At 37.0% G+C, this 18,419-nt stretch overlaps 4 protein-coding genes across 5 annotated transcripts; 2 read left to right on the top strand and 2 right to left on the bottom strand.

Moving 5' to 3' along the window:
- Positions 1-161: 161 nt before the first annotated feature.
- Positions 162-2,186, bottom strand: LOC117903995. The gene is made up of 4 exons (XM_034816527.1): positions 1,771-2,186; positions 1,624-1,682; positions 497-614; positions 162-388 (listed from the first exon to the last, which is right to left on the bottom strand). The coding sequence occupies exons 1-4, from the start codon at positions 2,169-2,171 to the stop codon at positions 310-312; spliced, it is 657 nt and encodes a 218-aa protein (XP_034672418.1). The 5' UTR covers positions 2,172-2,186; the 3' UTR covers positions 162-309.
- Positions 2,187-2,976: 790 nt separating this feature from the next.
- LOC117903993 (probable beta-1,4-xylosyltransferase IRX10L) lies at positions 2,977-7,535 on the bottom strand. Of its 2 annotated transcripts, none has more exons than XM_034816524.1 (4): positions 7,070-7,535; positions 4,563-4,951; positions 4,132-4,373; positions 2,977-3,753 (listed from the first exon to the last, which is right to left on the bottom strand). In XM_034816524.1, exons 1-4 carry the CDS (start codon positions 7,173-7,175, stop codon positions 3,240-3,242), a joined length of 1,251 nt encoding a protein of 416 aa, XP_034672415.1. In that variant the 5' UTR covers positions 7,176-7,535; the 3' UTR covers positions 2,977-3,239. The 2 variants fall into 2 exon arrangements, with proteins under 2 accessions (XP_034672415.1, XP_034672416.1); XM_034816525.1 differs by having other exon boundaries at positions 7,162-7,529.
- A 584-nt stretch (positions 7,536-8,119) lies between these two features.
- On the top strand, positions 8,120-10,371 carry LOC117903921 (phosphatidylinositol transfer protein 3-like). The gene is made up of 7 exons (XM_034816430.1): positions 8,120-8,142; positions 8,318-8,489; positions 8,705-8,963; positions 9,238-9,274; positions 9,424-9,529; positions 9,771-9,881; positions 10,010-10,371. The coding sequence occupies exons 1-7, from the start codon at positions 8,135-8,137 to the stop codon at positions 10,124-10,126; spliced, it is 810 nt and encodes a 269-aa protein (XP_034672321.1). The 5' UTR covers positions 8,120-8,134; the 3' UTR covers positions 10,127-10,371.
- Positions 10,372-12,456: 2,085 nt separating this feature from the next.
- Positions 12,457-17,647, top strand: LOC117934492 (pre-rRNA-processing protein ESF2). Its single transcript, XM_034856200.1, has 8 exons — positions 12,457-12,608; positions 14,159-14,406; positions 14,627-14,690; positions 14,873-14,940; positions 15,331-15,420; positions 15,510-15,640; positions 17,094-17,246; positions 17,330-17,647. The coding sequence occupies exons 2-8, from the start codon at positions 14,160-14,162 to the stop codon at positions 17,348-17,350; spliced, it is 774 nt and encodes a 257-aa protein (XP_034712091.1). The 5' UTR covers positions 12,457-12,608; position 14,159; the 3' UTR covers positions 17,351-17,647.
- The last annotated feature ends 772 nt before the right edge of the window (positions 17,648-18,419 follow it).

The raw sequence follows: 18,419 nt of genomic DNA, 5'->3' as shown, positions 1-18,419 counted from the left end.
TGATTCATGGAGATGGAGGAAATTCTTCTTTCTCTTTTTGTGATCAAATGAATCATTAATGAGTTCTCCCAAAAAATAATTGCTGTCATGGTTATATGAATATCTGCATTCCCTCAGTTTTCATCATGGAAAGCTTGAATTTCAGCTTTGAGATCTTGTTGTAAATGGGGAAAAAAGAGATTTCTGCTCAGGAAATGGAGGCAATAGTATGATTGAAGTGGATAAAAGTTCTACAAATAAAATGAAATCACATGAATGGGCTGTTAAGTACTCCGGATAAGCACAGGATAAGAGTTGCCCGAATGCGACCTAGACAGTGCTGTTGAGGTAAAAGTATAAACCAGCAAGTGCTGCAATTCCAACCACAATAGCAATAGGTAATGCTCGCCTGTTCCAGATTAAACACCATGTGAGAAGTTTGAACTCATGAAAGAAAACGTTCGACAGAAGAAACCATTGCATGCTACATTCCTTTGATGACAAGAGTTAGGCTTACCCAATTGCTTCATCTTTCTGGATCTGTGTTTTCCGTGCTTTCCGAACATCCATGTCATTAGCATTTTTTGCCACAGCAGGCTGATATGGCCTAAATCTTCGCTTTGGAGCACCACAAACTGCAAAGCAATTTACACAATGGTCATCTACTGCATTATCCTTCTCCGCAACTCAAACTAGGTTGAGGAGATCCTTTACTCTCTCTTCACATTTTCCAGCAAACAGTTCATGAAAATTGCTAATTGCCCAAAACTCTACTTGATAAAACCATGAGGAACAACTGGAACTCACCAAGAGATGGTTCCTATGGAAGACAGCACTGATATTATGTGGAACACGAGAACAATCTGGACCTATCCCAATAAACTTCCCCCGTATGCCTAATTATTCAGTTGCTTGCTTGTCTCTCTTGGGCTGTGCTTGTTTCAAAACTTGCCCACTACTGTATGTTGCCTATTTGTCTTGGTTCAAGGTGCATGGTGCATTTGTTGCCAGGGAAATGAGCTGAGTTTGCCTATAAATTGAGGTATCAACAAACACGGTTGTGAGTTAGAAAAGGTTGGAGCATGTTGCCAGTCAGCATCACCTCGGTTTGTTTATGTATATGACAAGAACCCTCTCATATCTAAGCTGGAGTACTAGCATTGCACAGCCTAGATGACAATAATTCAATTGGGAATTTGGCCTTCAAGCAAACTGCTAGGCACAAAACATAGAGCAAGCCTTGATGAATTAGGAAGTCTTGGCGGCTAGAAAGGAGACCCCCTGAGAGGAGAGAACATGGCCCTGACAAACGAAATCTCTCTCTCTCTGTCTCATCATTTTTTTCTGGGTCCACTAGAACTAGCTCAAAGAATCAACAAGGGAAGTTACAAATATAGAAGAGTTGAAACAATGATAGATTCCCTGACATAAATTCCATAAAATTCTAAATATAAGAGGAACGAAACTCAAAAGAAAAGGATGGATATGAAAAGAATCAGTTTTGACTCCCATGGAATAACAGCAGTGTCAGATTCAGGTTCAAATGGATGCTATATGTCAATACCATACATGTACATATCTGAAAAATAGCATCCGGGAAAAAGGGGGAAAAAGGGGTCCAATTCATGGAATGATGGCGATTACCTGGACAGAAGTATCCATCAGGTAGTTTCTCAAATGGAGTTCTGTCGTTGTAAATATATCTGCATCCATAGAATTGCATTAATATTCAGCAGAAGAGTTGTTTAAACTTCTGGGTCTTGAACAACCAAGAGGGAAGAAGAAACAGACCCGCAGTCACGGCAGATATAGGCTTGCTTGGAGGCCACACGCATGGAGATTTTAGGCGCAGTAGAAGGGAGAGCACGGTGTTGATTAGGGGGCAACAAGAGGTGAATAGACGGAGAAAAGAAGGAGGATCTCAAAGCAAAACGGTCCATAGGACGTCGCAGGCCAACATTGCCAGTGGAGGCTAATGGACAGGACTTGGTAGCCTCAAGCCTTGTGGGTGCAGGCAGGGCCATTCTCTCTCCTTTTTCTCTTCCTACTTCTCCGTACTGTGTCTGTGAGAAGGGGAAGAAGAGATGAGTAGATAAGAAAGTGGATGTAGAATATGGATACAGTGAAATTGTATTAGTATTAGAAATGTGTGGAAGCGTGGCCTTCATACTCCCCACACAAGCCCTGTCCATGTACCCACTTTTTGTGTCTTCTCTTATCTTCTTACACAATTTCGCTCCTGTGTTTCTCAAAACCCCATCTTTGTTTTTACAAAGCTTCTAGATTGGTCTTTGAACAGTTGGACCATTTCTGGGATTTGAGTCTTTTTCTGAATTTTGACCCATGGTCTAAGAATGCCAGTAGAGGGTTAAAGTTGGTCATTATACTAATCCACCTCCTTAGTCGTACTCTGTTTTGAGTTCTATTATTTAAACTAGATTATAGCTTTATCGTACCCTGCAGGTCCACCCAAATTGTTCGATACAATTGGATAATTTGGGAAATATTTGCTTTGTGTAAGTATCCATAAATTCCCTACCATATGGTCTATCTTTACAATCCTGCAGCCAAAGTGCCGGTCCTGACAAGCAATTGCTGGTCATCTTTAAGCATGAGTAACATTAGTATCATTCATTTGTTTGTATTATTGAGTGAAGTTGGGTGGGCACTAACCATTTGTTATATAAGCTGGGCTAACACAATCCTTTATCACACCCACCCTGCAGAAGCGTGTTTTGATGGGTGCAGGGGTTCATAAACCGGGTGGGTTATTACCTGTCATCACAATCAGATCACTGTTGGAACAAAACAGCCTTTTTTATACGAATCAAAATACCAGCTTTCCAGCAGAGCCAGGACCATGTTAAGTCCAGTATTAGCAGAAGCTACTGATCTTATCGCAGCACATGAGATGCGAGTTGAAACACTATAATTACAGTGATGCAGTAAGAAGTGCTTTTGTTTAAAAAATTGGTTTCTACTCCTATGGTCTGGTAATACCTGAGAAGCAATGGAACAATCATCATTGTAGCTTTTCAGAATCATGGCCAACTATGGCAGACTACAACAAAATAGCCCACAAATCTGGAACTGCAGAAAGGGGTGTATAATCTTAATAGAATTTGACAAAATGAAGATTTACACAGATGAAAATCGCCATCTAGATTACAGCAACAAACCATGGTAAGTTTGGAGGTAAGATTTATAAGGGTCAGAATGCAAAACATGTCATCACTTTTAACAATATGATGCTTCAGCTGCTACCAAGGTTTCAGGTCACCCACTGGGCCTGCAGTCCAGTTTAAGATCTTCTCACCTGGCTTCAGGTAAATGTTCCTGTCATGTGGCAACTTCCGTGCAAGTCCATTCAAAATTTGATGGAAAGCATCCCCTGGTTGAGCAGGTTGTGGGAACAACATTGCCTGCTTCATTGAAGGGTTGGCAAGTAATCTCTGCTTCCTCAATATTACCTCAGGTGGGATTGATGTGAGAATTGTGTCCAAGTTGGGAACATCTTCCTCAGCTACAAACACCCCAATTTCTTCCCACGGAATTGCATCAGCAAAGGGTAAAACAATGTCATCTGCGATGATGACAGGGATGCACCCAAATATCACTCCTTCAACTAATCTTGGACTCCATGGGGCCCATCCTAGGGGGCACAAACAAAACACAGCCCGTTGCATGTCCTCATAATAAGTCATTGGGTGCTCTGTTGAGATGTCAAAAAGTGGATTGTCTTTAAAATTCTCCCACACAGCTGCCCGTGCACCTCTGCAAAAATGTCCAAAAAAAAAAAAAAAGTTGGATTAAAAAACATCTTGGCATAAATTTCATATTAAAGATCATTGGACAAATTAAGGAACAAAAAACAATTTATCCTACTTTCCATATTACTTGAAGAAAATTGCATTTGTTTCTCATGGCATTTGAGGAGGACCAAATTTAATTTTTATGAGGGGCTAATTTTTAGAAATTTGAGAACTGACATAACATCTCTTATCAGCATGCTTGGTTGGGTCCAAATTTTTTCTCAACAGGACTAGTTTTCTTCTCTCCCATTGAAAGGATTTATACATGCATTAAAAATATTTCATGTCACTTCGATGTCTAAACACCCCAATGTCAACATATAAAAATTGTGAGGAATACCTTGCATAATAACCACCTTCTGGGTCATTTCCTACATCATAGAACAATCCTCGGAAGTAGACAAAGATAGACCTAGGAGTGTCTGGCGGGATCAAGTGGGACTGCATTTTCTGTGGAGGAGCATATGGAGGGATTGTGATTGAGCCTTCTTTCAAGCAAACATGATTCCGTTGTCCAAAAGTTTGAACCAAGGTGGCACGCTGGAGCAAGTGAAGAATTCCTCTTTCAATAGCTTTCTCTTCCTGTTATAATGGACATGAACAGAGGCCCAGTGAAAGAGAATAATGAGTTTAGGAAGAAAAGACACTAGCCAGAGGCCTCTCTGAAAAACTAAATCTGGGCCAGTTGGTTCAAGAGCACATTCAAGCAGACTATCCAAACGAATGAATGTGGGGGAGTACTGGGTGACAAAAGAAATTGAAGTTTCTTACTTGGTAATGGAAGCACGCCCCAAAGTCATGGGGCACTACAAAAAAGTGATCAGCCCCTTCTGTCCGATTCCAATAAGGCCAGTTTGAAGAGATAAGCTGTATTGCACTTCTCATCATCCGCGGTGATTTGAAAGGCAAAGGGAGGCCATTTGGAGTCAGATCACATGTGGTGTAAACAGGGGTATAAAACCAATCTGCTTCCTCAGGATTGAGGGTTCTAACAGGACTAGATAAGAGGAATCGATGCATAAAAATCTCAGCTGCAAACATATGTGTGAGGCATCTGGGGTCCTTTTGCAGAATCTTCTTGTTGTATTTACTTGGAAGTTCATAAACAAAAACTTTCAACCTTCCCACTGGATTGTCTTCCAAGACGTCACCAGCGCTACCTACATGAGGTGCAACCCAAGGCGTGGTTAGAGATCCTAATTTTTTAAGTTCAGTTGACAGGTTAGGAAAATTTTGCTGCTAGCAGATTTTTAAAGGACATGAAGGATTTCTAGTAGCAACATTCTAGAGAAAATAAAACCAAAATTAATGAGACCTTCCCCAGTAACTTAACTTTCATAGGATCATGGGTGGAAATTCTTAATATCACATCCTGATATACAGAATATAATACAGTAAGAAACTAGGATTTAGCTCCCAAATATCTTATAAGTCTATACTTTAAGCAAGAAAAAATAAAAATAAAAAACTGGCTCTAACAACTCAAAACCTTAATTAATGAAACAGAAAAAAAACTCTCTAAGTGGTCAACAGAAAGTACACAGTAAATTTTCACCCTAACAGGCCCATTATAAGGCTAATTAGGTGCATACTAGAGGATAAAACCTTCAGAATCCTTCATCAGACTTTTAAATCTAATGTGTGAATTTTCCTAAAACTCTTTAAAGAACTTTTCGTCAACAGCAAGCACACAGTAAATTTGCACCCTTAACAGCCCCAGTACAAGGCTAATTGGATGCATGCTAGAGGATAAAACCTTCAGACTCCTTCATCAGACTTTTAAATCTAATGTGTGAATTTTCTTGACTCTCCTATGAGAGCATTCTGCTATTTGCTCAAACCAAGGCACCTCCTCCATCCCACTATTTTTCTCTGTACCCCTTGTTCCTCCTCCCTTCAAGCCTTGCTCAAATTTCTCAAACATCTAACATTACGATAATTATTATTATTATTATTATTATTTATCTATTTTGGGAAAACTGATGTATATCAAACCTTCATTAGCCCCATGCCAACAACTGAGCTTAGGTAGATGTATGGGGAGTTATCAAATCAAAACTGGCCTATCAAAAGCACAAGAAAATTCAAGTCAAAACTGAGGTAAATATTGATCCCAATGTTGATACTACAAGTCCAGTCAATTTAATTTTGATGCCAAACCAGCCTAATGGGAAGTGGGAACCAAGTTGCATTACCATCATTCATCAGGATGTGAGGTATTATTGCCTATCCAATTTTTAGCTCCTGCATTGCAGCCCCAACTGTATAGCTTAGTTGAATCACAATAATTGAGAAGTTTTCCCAATGGAAAATGACAAGGCCAATTGTCAAAATTAGCTTAATTCAACCCAAGTCTAGTGAACATTGGCCATGACATGATCATCTAGACTCAGACAGAATTTTCATTGAGTCAATTCAATAAAAGCTCTAACCTAATGAAAAATCTAAAAATATGATCACTCTCCTGGGCAGAACATCCACAAAATCAATCAAACAGTCATACAGTCATACAGTCAAGTAGAAAATACACACGAATCAATTTTAAGCACTATAACCCTGAGAATGGTTTAAGATATGATCTATTTCTTAATGAGTTACAACAAATATAGTAATAGTTTTTATCCAATTCCATTATTTAAGGGTGTCAGCCCAAGGAGCTGTAGGACCAGTGTTGTTAAAAGACACAAGACTTCAATTTAAGAAGAAACGTCAAAAAGAAAGAAATTGGAATTGTCAATGAATCAGAGAGGTATATGGTCGGGTCTTTTTTATCCTATTGACAATTGGGTAAATTTTCAAATGTTAGTGTTGTATTGCAGAGGACTGAGCAACATCAAATGTATGATACAACTGCTCAAATATAAGATATTAGAACCAGTCTTGCAACACCTGGTAATGGGTACAATTTGGAAAGAAACCAGGATCTAGAAAGCAGGTTTCATAAAATGCAAGGTTCAGAAAAAGGCTTCGAGATTCACTTCAAATTACATTTGTGGAAAACAATGCTAATTTTCATGAGCAAAAATTCGCTGGCTTTCTTGAAAAGAACAACTCCCACGAACCCGATAAAGTCGAAATTCACCACACAAACATCCAATTGATGTCCCAAACCCCAGGCTCTGTATCAGAAATCAGAAGAAAAGGAAAACCTCAAATGCCTCACTCAACTAAAGAAAAACCCTAGCTTTGAATGATTAAACCCATATGATGAAGTAATGAATTCAAAGAGGAAAGAAAACCCATTAAGGAGGAAGGAGGAGGAGAAGAAAAAAGCCAACCGGAAATTCGCTCAGTACGTTGACCCCGACGGAGCTGCTCAGCACCAACCCTCAAAGAAGAGGCAATCAATAAAAGCACACAAAACACCCACCTACAAAGCTCCATATTTGGACTTGATTCGCCAGGCGGATTTTCCTCCTCTTTTAGATTGTTGAGTCTTGGGTTGAGATAGATATGGATGCACAATTTAAAAACTTGACTTGGGTTTTGCTTTTTTGTGTCTGTATTCTCTTTTTCTTCTCTTCTACGAGTCCATCCTATGGTTTTGTCTCAACATTCCAACTAATACCAAGCTATATGCTCAGCCCACCGCGCACTTTCCACTTCCTTGTTTTTTTTTTTTTAATTTTCTTCCCCTCAATTTCAAGCCAGGCTACGAAAATTGGTCAAACTGTTTTTGGCTCTGACAAGGGGTCCATATAGCCACCACTTTCTTATCATACAAACTTACACTTCACCATTCACATCATCAACATGGAAGAGAGGATCCAGATTCAGCCTCTAAATTTACTTGTTTAATTGACCATCTCATATTATCATCTTCTACACAACTACACCCCCATTTTCAATTATGATAAATCAATTTTCAAACAATGAATAAAAGTAACCCATACTCTAGAATCATATGAGGGTTGGTGACGCTATGATCAGGACATTAATTTATGTTGGTCTCTATGGGTTGGTTGCCAGTATTGAATGACTATGGGACGCCATCGTGGCTTCTTTTTTAAAGTTGATAACCATTCCCTGTTCTGTTGCCAGTTAATGCGAGTGGTTGGGCTTCCATTAAAATTGTTTGTCCTATATTCAATGATCCTCAACTGCCTACTTCCTACATATTTTGCAGACGCTTTTGGCTCGTATGTCCTTTCGTTTCAGTCTCCTTTATTCACTGAGAAAATGAGACGGGGAGTCGAAAGTTATTTTGTTGAACTGTTCTTTCCTGCTATTTATTTCATAGAAGATCATAAAAGATTAGATGTGAGTATGAGATCAGGTCAAGTAAAGCTTCAATAATGTATTAATGGTGTTGCTGTAGGGGAGAGGCATTTAATTTGGAGGTGATGGCTAGGTGCTGTTTCTGTCCTGTCTCCAACCAACCATGTCCCCATGTAGTTAAACTCCTCACCACCCCACATCAATTCATAGATTCATTTAGTTGGTAGCCGGTGCTGTTTTTTCCATGGCACTTCAATACTGGGCTCTGTTTCTTGTATATATTTCTTACTACATAGTATATTTTGCAGATGCTGCTACACAGAAAAAGGGACAAGAGCCATGAGCTTTGATGAGAAGTTAGAAGAAGCGAGAGATGGGCAAGGTAGCATGAAAATCAATGAGATGGAACAGACTAAAGTCAGTCTCATGAGGACCTATGTTGAATCCCAGGATCCTTCTTCCCGGGACCCTTCTTCCCAGGTACCATGACTTCTACTGCCTTCTTAATTTCATCCCTCTTCATCGTCTCATCATTATACATGCCGATTTTCTTCTCTCCTTCTGAGACTAATTAATGAAGTTCCTTCATTAAAGTTTACATTTCAAAACAAGGAGGAAGCATCCCCAAAGTGGGCTGGAGATAGGAGACTCTATACATACTTCTATTAAGCACGCTGCCTAATTTTGGTGTGCAGAAAGCGGATGATCTGATGATTAGAAGGTTCCTTCGTGCTCGTGATTTAGATGTAGAGAAGGCTTCTGCCCTCTTCCTCAGGTACCTGAAATGGAGACAAACATTTGTTCCAAATGGTTCCATTTCTTTGTCGCAGGTCCGAAATGAAGTGGCTCAGAACAAGATGTTTCTGCAAGGATTGGATAAACAAGGCCGACCCATAAGCGTTGTCCTTGGTGCTAAACATTTCCAATACCAAGGGAGTTTAGATGAGTTCAAACGTATGCTCTCACCATCCAAGTCTTTATATAACTGCAAAATCTTTTATAGCTCAAGCTAAAACCAGAATATAAAGCCAATCAGTTTGGGGTTCAATTCTTCTCAGAAATGAATTGAGCTCTGTCCAGACTAGAGATGTATACTCAGATCAGTACTCAAAGCTCTGCATCAGCTTTCTTAATTAGCCTTGCAGACGAAAATTCAATTAAATGGTATGCAAGTAGATATTGAAATTGAAATCAGCTTAGACAAGTAATTAACTCGTTGTATTTACAGGTTTTTTAGTGTATGCTTTCGACAAAATATGCACAAGGTGATTGTCTCTTTCTGTCAGTACATTGGATTTTTTTCCTATTTCCTTCTAGTTTATTATATCAGTACTGAGGCTACAATCAGAAACTGAGAAAACAGTAGGTTATAGCAGTTGACTAATTAATATTTGATATAACCATAATGCATCAGGATGCCACCAGGACAGGAGAAGTTTGTTGTTATTGGAGATCTTGAAGGATGGGGATATTCAAATAGTGATATGCGCGCATACCTTGGAGCTCTATCCATTTTGCAGGTCAATTTCTGCTCCATTCTTTTGAAATTGTGATTCTTTAATTTCCTTTTTCTGTTTAAGAAGCAGACAAAAAAACTCTCAATCAGGATCTGTCAGCCATGTTAGCTCAGTCAAGAGAACATGGAAACTACTACATCTTCTACCACAGCCCAACATGATCATTTATAATAACCGTTTGGACTGTGTCACTACATTTTCCATTGCCACCTTAGTAACCAAATTGGTTGTTGTTGAATGGCAGGACTACTACCCTGAAAGACTTGGGAAGCTGTTTATTATTCATGCACCTTACATATTTATGGCAATATGGAAAATTGTTTACCCATTTATCGACAAAAATACCAAGAAGAAGGTAAGATTTTAAACTTATTCTCAGGCTTGTTTGCTGTGGAAGCATCATGTACATCGGTCCCTGTCCGGCCATGTGCACAGTTGAAGCATCACCTTTTTATGGTTGATTAAATTTGCATGCCCTTGCAGATCGTGCTTGTGGAGAAGACGAAGCTGAGATCAACTCTACTTGAAGAAATTGATGAGAGCCAACTACCACAGATCTATGGAGGGAAACTGCCATTGGTTCCAATCCAAGACAGCTAATCAACCAACCATTGTGCAGTGTGGAGGGTGGGCAAGTGTAACAATCCTTATCTAAATAAGGAATAAGAATATCTTCTTTATTTTCTTAGATTCCCTGGCTGCATTTTTGGGTATTTCTTTTCCTAAATTTTAGGATGTTATTGCTCAAGTTTAGGAAGTTATTGTCTGGGACTTATCTGGAAAACTAGAATGGTTTGGATTCAATTAATCTTTAATAAAATTTCTCTATTTTCTGCTTTGGAAAAGTGTTTCTTCTTCCTGGCCATTACATTTGGCATCAGAGCAATGATTTAGCTTTGTGACCAATAGAGATGGCGGATGGAAAATGAGTTGTACAAGTCATTAGCTTACTAAAAAGTAAAAAGACAACTATTATTGGACTGAAGAGGCAGAGAAGGAATTCAATGTTCTCAAGAAGACTATTGGTGATGCCCAGATGGTAGCTATGCGAGATTTTAGTAAGCAAGTTATGGTGAAATATAGGCTTGGATGGTTGTATAGGAGCAGTATTAATGTAGGAAGGTCGACCAATTGCCTTTTTTAGACAAAGAATTTAGGTTTGAAAAGAAAAAGAGTTGTTGGCTGTTGTCTTAATTGGTAGCACAAAAATGGTGGCCTTATATGCTGGGTAAGGATTTTAAAATTTGCACTGATCACCTAGTCTCAAATATTTTCTTGAACAACGGATTGGATTGTCATTCCTATGCAGTCCAAGTGGTTAACAAAGCTGATGGGGGCTATGATTACCAAATTTTTCACCAGAAAGGATAAGAAAATAAAGTTGGTGATGCATTGTCAAGACAATGCAAGAGTTATGGCCATTTCCATGCCCATTTGGGATCGGTTGCAGATCCAAATACTTAGGAGCTAATAGAATCATTATAAACCGATCCTGCAAGGAATTTTAGATACAGTTGGCAACATGGAGAGGTGAGATACAGAGATCGTATTTGGCCTAATGACAACTCAGCTCTCAAGCAGTTAATTATTCATGAAGCTCGTGATGGACCTAACCTACTAGGGAACATTGTGGAGTAAAATTGAACGGATTGAACAAAATTCATTCATATGAGAGAGAGAGAGAGAGACTTGGACCAGATTTGCTGGCCACCACATATAGGGGGGAGTCCAGGAGTATTTTCTGAACAGGCCCGCCCATCCATAGCCAAGCAACTGAATTCAATAGAAGAAGAGAAACTATCATGGTCAACAAGAGAAATTAATTGATAGATGAGGAGTTGTAAAACATAAACATTATAGAATTAATTAATTGAACAATGTCCACCTAAGAAAGAATACAAAAATGATGGTCAATGTGATATCAAGTTGGGTTAGCAGGATGGAAAATAAAAATTCTCAATGATGAAAGAAAGCCCTCTGGGTTTCAAACCAGGGTCATCAATTATCAGACTAGACAGGTTTTTTTTTTTTTTTTTTGGATTTTTGTGATATATTTCAATGGTAGAAATATAATTGTTATTATCAACTATCATTGGAATAAACAAATAATCATTTCAATCTTATATTTCTAAGTTAGTCCAAACACTGCAAATAAGATCATCAAATTCATTTTCATTTCACAAAAAAATTTTACATACCAAACACACATTTACTTCTATTTGTTTGTCTTTGAGAATGAAAAATTCCAAGAGAAAATAAGATTCCTCAAAGTATAAAGTGAGATCCATATTTATTACATATTTAAATATTTAAAATAAATAAATAATTGTAACTAGATTTAAATATAAATATTTGAATATTTAGATATAAAGTCATCAAATTATTTAATAATTTAATATATATTTAAATGTTTTTAAAGTTATTAAAATGATGTAATAAAGAGAAATGAATTATCTAAAAAAAACCCTAAGAATAGTAGCAAGAAGGTAGGATTTTAAACATATTATCAATATTTTCTCGTCATAATTTGTTTTTTTTTTCCAGAAATTCCATAATTTAAAACTTGCTCTTTATTTCATAATTTTTAATTTCTTTTATTTCCTTAATTAATCGCTCTTGTTATTCCATCGGTTATATTCTTTTCATTTTTATATGGTTTTTTTTTGGTACATGTGTGTAATACTTATATTAAATATAATATAAACCTCTTATTTTCAAAAAAATTTAACAAAGATTTTTTTTATTAAAAAACTACAAAGCAGCTCAATGAAATTCCGAGAAGTTCCGTTTTTATGTATTTCACTATTTTGTATTAGAGCCCATCCTACCAGTCGACCCGGCCCAGTCAAAGCCACATAGGCTACGCGATGGCTTTTCTAGTCTCATGATTATCACATGCTAATCCACACCGTATGAAAGGGTAGTACCTTTTACAGAGGAACCGGACCCTCCATTTTCATACCAACGAGAACATCTTTGAGGAGGCCGCCGTCCTCCATACTCCTCACTTCACCGTCGCCGGAGCCCAAGCCACCTCCACCTTCAAGCTCCGCCGCCGCCCTCTTTCACAGCCCACCCTCAGGTAGACTCCTTCTTCTCCTTCCCTTTTTTCATTCTTTTCTTTGTTCATCAGTCATCTCTGGTTTCCACACGACCACACCCTTATCTGAATCTTCAATCTACTTGTTTCGTTGACCCTTTCGAACCATTTTAAGAGGCCAGTCCTCGATGACCCAGATGGGGGTATCAAGTGTTGAATGCATAAATTGAATGATTTAACTTCTTTGAAGTTGAAACTGGTTGTTGATATTAGATGAAATCACAGCTTGAAAAGTAGATAGCTTTAATCTGAAAAGTATTTGCATGTGCAAAAATTCTAGTTCTTTTTGTTAAGCACATGCATGGAGTTGATGGGTTCGGACTAGGCTTGCCCAGATTCTAGAATTCCCAAACATACCCCCGAATAATTAAATTAATCGAAATTTTGGGAGGTGTATCAGATATGATTGAGATTAATTGAAGCAATTATGAAAGCATAAGTTCTGTATAATTTTTCTTTGATACTTTACAGTCTGAAACTTGTTTGATGTATGCAAGTCTTGATCTGAAGTGAATGTGTAGAGTTGGGGTGGTCTTAGGCTAACCCAGATTCTAGAATCCTCGAGGAGGCCCTGAGATTGTTAACTTGGTCAAATGAATACAAGATTGAGTGTGTAAGTTAAATGAATTGGCTTCTTTGAAATTGAAATTAATGGTTGAGTTTACATGAAAGCAGAATTTGGGAAATTGATAGATTTAGTCTGAAAAGCTTTCAAGCTTTGCAATATTCCAAGCCTTGATTTGAAGTGCATGCGCAGAGTTAACCCAGATTATAGACTTCTAAAAAGAACCTAGAATTGTTGACTTCCTTGAATTTTGTATTTTTATTTGGAGGTTGCATAGAATTTTTATCATTGTATTCTGTGTGATTCATGTATACATTTCATTTAGAACAATAGTAGCTTTTTTCATTAGCTAGAATGATCGAGGAAGATTAAAGAGGTTTATAGAACAACTCCTTAAGAGGGAACAGAGTTAGAAGGCATGAATCTGGTTTTGAACTAGGTTAATCCAAATTCCAGAATTTCCAAACAGATCCTAGTATTATTAACTTTTCCTTAAATTTTAGTCTAGATGGTTTGAATTAGTGGCAAATTATTGGAGTATGTGTCCATGCGGTAATTTTTATCATGATTTCTGTTTCTTTATATTTATTTGAAAATAAAAAATGGTAACTCTTTTTGTTAGCTAGTGTGGCTGAGAAATGACAAGAGGTTAATAGGACAACTCATTTAGAGGGGGAGGAGTTAAATGCCGATGAAGAAAAGGAGAAACTTGGAAAACTAAAAATAAGACAAAATTGTTTGAAAATGTATGGAGTTGTTTTGGCTCTCAAATAGCACAAATTCTACAATTCCCAAGTAGACACTAGAATTGTGAAGTTCCTTGAATTTTAATTCGGAAAACATATAGTCTGAATAGATATCTTGGAAAAATTATGGGTGAAGTGTATGGTTGTTTTTATATTTACTTGTACTTTTTAGTTTGTTTTACATTTTTCCAAGGAGAATCATAATTGTTTTTCTTAGGTAGAATGGCTGAGGAAGAACAAGAAATTAAAAGGACATCTCATTCAGAGGAAGGAGAGTCTGAAGGCAATGATGAAAAGGGGAGAATTCGGAAAAATAAACTAAAGAAGCGGTTGTTGAAGGAAGCTTCTAAGGCTGATAAGCGTGGGGTTTGCTACTTGAGTCGGATTCCCCCTCACATGGATCATGTGAAGCTTCGTCATATACTTTCCCAGTATGGAGAAATCCAAAGGATTTATCTTGCTCCAGAAGGTAAACAATTAGTAGTTTCAGTTGGTTTCTATCTTTTTTGTTTTAAACTTTTTATACTTTTGATATGACTTGTTTGGCTTTCTTATTTTTTGTTTCCTTATAAGATTTTTAGTGGTTTTACCCCTAGGATAATACAATGTTAGCACCGACCTTTTTAGGATATTGTAAGTATTAAGTTGTTTAGTGTGTTAATTAAGCAATTTTTTTTTATAATTTACAGACCCTGCAACTCAAGTACATCGCAAACGGGCTGGTGGGTTTCGAGGACAAGTATTTTCAGAAGGGTATGACTGATTCAACATGTTATTTTATTGCATGTTCAATTGAATGCTACTACCTATTTTTCTTATTTTGAAGGACATTAGCAGAGGCTACATCATATTTGATCCTTTGTTTTGTCTTTTAAAAGATGTTTTTTTCAGTAATTGCCAATATATAATCATGAGATAGTCTTTGAGGTATGCAGGTGGGTTGAATTTACCAAGAAAACTGTTGCTAAGAGGGTGGCCAAGATGTTAAATGGTGAACAAATAGGTATGAATTTTAATTGAAACATTTTCTTTCTTTCATCTCTCGTTCAGTTAAAGAGTCTATATCTATGAACTATATTTAAGATTGTCGATGCTCCAAACTCTATGCTAATGCAGAATGGATTTAATATTCAATTATTGTATGAGGAAAACAGAAAATTGTTGATCGTACTCAACAACCAAAATTGATTCTTTGTATTTATTATCTATCAAAATGTCATGTTGTTCTGATGTGTGCTTCTTAACATGCCTTTTGAAATGGTTGAACATTTAGTTTGCTTATCAAGTACTTTTAGTTTTTGGCAAACAGCATGCCTCCTTGAACACCTTTGACTTATTTATATCTTAGCAGATTGTTGAGTTTTCATGCTTCATGTGATTTGTTCATGTCTAGGTGGGAGGAAGAGATCATCATTCTATTATGACCTTTGGAATATCAAGTACTTGAGCAAATTCAAGTGGGACGATCTTACAGAAGAGATTGGTATATAACTCCTCAATTGTACTTGCATTATGTGTCATGGTACTTCAAATAATCAATTCCATTTCTAAGTTGAAGTTTTCCTTTTGCAGCTTACAAGAATGCCATTCGAGAGCAGAAACTAGCTTTGGAACTTTCTGCTGCTAAGCGGGAGCGTGACTTCTACCTCTCTAAAGTTGACAAGTCTCGTGCCTTGAGTTCTATAGAAGAACGACTAAAGAAGGTAAATATGCACTTATTATTTGGAAAAATGGGTTCATTTTTCATTGGATTACCATTTGACTATTAGAAAAAAAATGGTCATTGGATTACCATTCATATGTTCCTCTTGCAATTCTTTGATTCTTTCTAAATGTATTTAGTTCATCTTTCAATGCTTTGATAAGATTTAGTGTACATTAATTTAGATCAACATAATTTCAAAAGAGCACAATGTTTTAGGATTAGCCTGACTTAATGTAGCAATTTCAAAAGAAGCGACTTTTGAGGATTAATCTGCACACAACTTTTCAGGATTAATCTGACTTCATGTAGCAATTTCTTTGGGTATATAGCTTATGTTCAAGTCTCAAGTAACTAAATGCCAGAGAGAAAGTAATTTTATTGTTTCAACTAACTAAAATGTAAGAGAGGAAGTAATCTTATTGTAAAGTGAAATTTATGAGTTGTAATAAAGCTTTGTAGTCTTAAACTGTCATGATAGAATGTTAGGGCCTGGCACCAATCAAGAGTGAGAGTGATATATTAGGTAAAGGCTATCCAATCCCCTATTGCTCTCATCTTGACCGCTTCTTCTTTGAGCATGCCAGTGCGCCAATGTCCTCATCATATTAAATTGTCATTATTGAGTTCACATCTTATTTATGTATTCTCTTTAGTTTATTTTATTTCTTTTCACTATGAGGTATCTCAATTGTCCTTGTGTTCAAGGGTTTGCTCATTTTTCTTTTTTTTTTTCCTTTTTTCTGACCTATCAGTTATTTGTTGCCTCATGGGGTATGTGGCTCAATGCTGATGGCTTCTGTCAATGAACAAGGTTCCGAATTTGAGCCTTCCTTGTTTATAAGTAGTGTAGGGTAGAGGTCTGAGCCCATATCACCAAGGTTTGCTTTTTCAGTAGTTGGGATAAGTGTCTCACTACCAAGGTGGATTCCCCATTATTTATTTATTTGTTTATTTTTTTTATAGGTAAATTTTTGTACCCATTGGGACTTAGAACCTTGAACCTCCACAAATCCTCCCAAGCTTTACCACTTGAGCCAGGCCTCAAGGGCAAAAAAATTAATAATATTTGTTTTAAAAAAAGAACACCTTATTTATCCCTTGCTCTTTTGAGGATATAATGTAGAATTTGGAAGGATGAATCCTTTTGCACATTTATTTGGCATAGTTTCATGTAGATATTAATCTTTTGTGTAAAAAATGCTGCTTGCTATAATCTTGATATTCGAATTTGGTTGAACAATACTCCACATTTTCAAGAACAAAATCTGTCATTTTCTCTCATTCAATGTGACTTTACTTCCACTTATTTGACAGAATGACCTGCTCCTCCAAATCTAACTGAAAACTTGATTTCTGATTCACTTGATTCAGTTTAAACTGCATTTCCCTTTTTCTTCCTAGTGTCTACAAAGCATCACTGACCATGATCCGGGTTTGCCCTGAATTTTCAGAAGCAAAAGGTCCAACAAGATGCAGGAACAAACACCGAGGCCCCTGCTAATGATCAAGGACCAAAGGTGATCCGCCAATTCCCCCAGAAACCACCACTTGCAGATAAAGCAGCAGAGAGCAAGCCGAGACTCTCCAAAGACATCCTAGCAGGGGTGAGTAAGATCTCGCTTATGCACATATCCATATGTCATATTTCATCATTATCCTTTCCCTTACATGGTAGCATCCTTCCCAGGTGTTTGGGGGTTCGTCATAAAGCGGCTAGTGGACTTGGACCTCATTTACCAGCTTCTAAGGCAAGTCATGAGTACAAAAATGTAGGGTTCATGTGCTGCTTGTTTGAAGGCAAGAGTTGCCAATGTCCCGATCCTTCTCAATTTTGTCAATCTTCTACAATAGAAACCATGTGAATGATACTACTTTCCATTGTACCCTTCCAAAGTTTATTTAGGCGCTTTTTTTTTATTATTTCTTTTTTTAGTGTAGGGTGGACCCCACTGATGAAATGAATGTTCCATTTGGTAGAGTCAGGCAAAAAGGTGGCTGAATGGGATATAGTATGAAGGCCAAGAATCTACTGAAATCTTGTTAGATGAAAATTTTTTGGCCAATGAATTTTTTAACATCACAAGCTGCCGACAAACAAATGGTGTACATCATTGTTCTGGCTGATAGGATCGATTTTAATATGGCTTGATAATTTAATTTTAACTATTAAACATGTTAAATACGTTTTGTTAAGTAATTTAAAATTAAAAATTATTTTGATAAATCAGCCTAATGAATTAATAATTTAATTTAAAGTTATTTTAAATCATTAAACATTTGATAAATCAATGGTTTGATAATTTAATTTAAGTTATTGAACATGTCAAATATATTTTGTGAAGTAATTAATATTATTATTTAAAATTAGAAATATATTTTGATTTAATAACTTAAATAATTAAATATTAATGCATTTCTTAGTAAGAAATGGGGAATTGCGATTTCCACGACAAACCTTATGAAGGTACCAATTTTTACTTTTTACTCAATTCCAGGGTTTCAATTTCCAACAACCCTGATGGAACAAAATGTCAAGTCAGAAGTGGACAAATTTTGTTCCCCCACCCAAACCAAAGGGAACAAAGTTTTCCTCGACTTCAAAACCATTTACTTTAGTAAAAAATTGGCCAATCGGGCAAACTAGTTGTCATTTCCACCTCAAGCCTTAACGAGGTACCGAAGTTTTCCAGAGTTTCAATTTCCAACAACCCTGATGGAACAAAATGTCAAGTCGGAAGGGGACACATTTTTGTTCCCCCATACTTCCTATGACCCAA

This window comes from Vitis riparia, chromosome 17 (genome assembly GCF_004353265.1).
Source record: "Vitis riparia cultivar Riparia Gloire de Montpellier isolate 1030 chromosome 17, EGFV_Vit.rip_1.0, whole genome shotgun sequence".
NCBI classification, from domain to species: domain Eukaryota; kingdom Viridiplantae; phylum Streptophyta; class Magnoliopsida; order Vitales; family Vitaceae; genus Vitis; species Vitis riparia.
Note: the sequence above shows the minus strand (reverse complement) of the source record. Positions and strands in the feature narration are given on the sequence as shown.

What these genes read in the sequence shown, in the direction of transcription:
- LOC117903995 (XM_034816527.1), bottom strand. Translation starts at nt 2,171, where the DNA reads ATGGACAGGGCTTGTGTGGGGAGTATGAAGGCCACGCTTCCACACATT. An exon ending in TATATCTGCCGTGACTGCGG is followed by an intron (nt 1,683 to 1,770) that starts GTCTGTTTCTTC and finishes CTATGGATGCAG; the next exon opens with ATATATTTACAACGACAGAA. An exon ending in CAGAAAGATGAAGCAATTGG is followed by an intron (nt 389 to 496) that starts GTAAGCCTAACT and finishes AATCTGGAACAG; the next exon opens with GCGAGCATTACCTATTGCTA.
- LOC117903921 (XM_034816430.1), top strand. An exon ending in GAGTTTAGATGAGTTCAAAC is followed by an intron (nt 8,964 to 9,237) that starts GTATGCTCTCAC and finishes TTGTATTTACAG; the next exon opens with GTTTTTTAGTGTATGCTTTC. An exon ending in TTCGACAAAATATGCACAAG is followed by an intron (nt 9,275 to 9,423) that starts GTGATTGTCTCT and finishes ATAATGCATCAG; the next exon opens with GATGCCACCAGGACAGGAGA.
- LOC117934492 (XM_034856200.1), top strand. Translation starts at nt 14,160, where the DNA reads ATGGCTGAGGAAGAACAAGAAATTAAAAGGACATCTCATTCAGAGGAA. An exon ending in GATTTATCTTGCTCCAGAAG is followed by an intron (nt 14,407 to 14,626) that starts GTAAACAATTAG and finishes TATAATTTACAG; the next exon opens with ACCCTGCAACTCAAGTACAT. An exon ending in GGACAAGTATTTTCAGAAGG is followed by an intron (nt 14,691 to 14,872) that starts GTATGACTGATT and finishes TGAGGTATGCAG; the next exon opens with GTGGGTTGAATTTACCAAGA.
- LOC117903993 (XM_034816524.1), bottom strand. Translation starts at nt 7,175, where the DNA reads ATGGAGCTTTGTAGGTGGGTGTTTTGTGTGCTTTTATTGATTGCCTCT. An exon ending in ACGTACTGAGCGAATTTCCG is followed by an intron (nt 4,952 to 7,069) that starts GTTGGCTTTTTT and finishes CACCTCATGTAG; the next exon opens with GTAGCGCTGGTGACGTCTTG. An exon ending in GGGCGTGCTTCCATTACCAA is followed by an intron (nt 4,374 to 4,562) that starts GTAAGAAACTTC and finishes CCATTATAACAG; the next exon opens with GAAGAGAAAGCTATTGAAAG.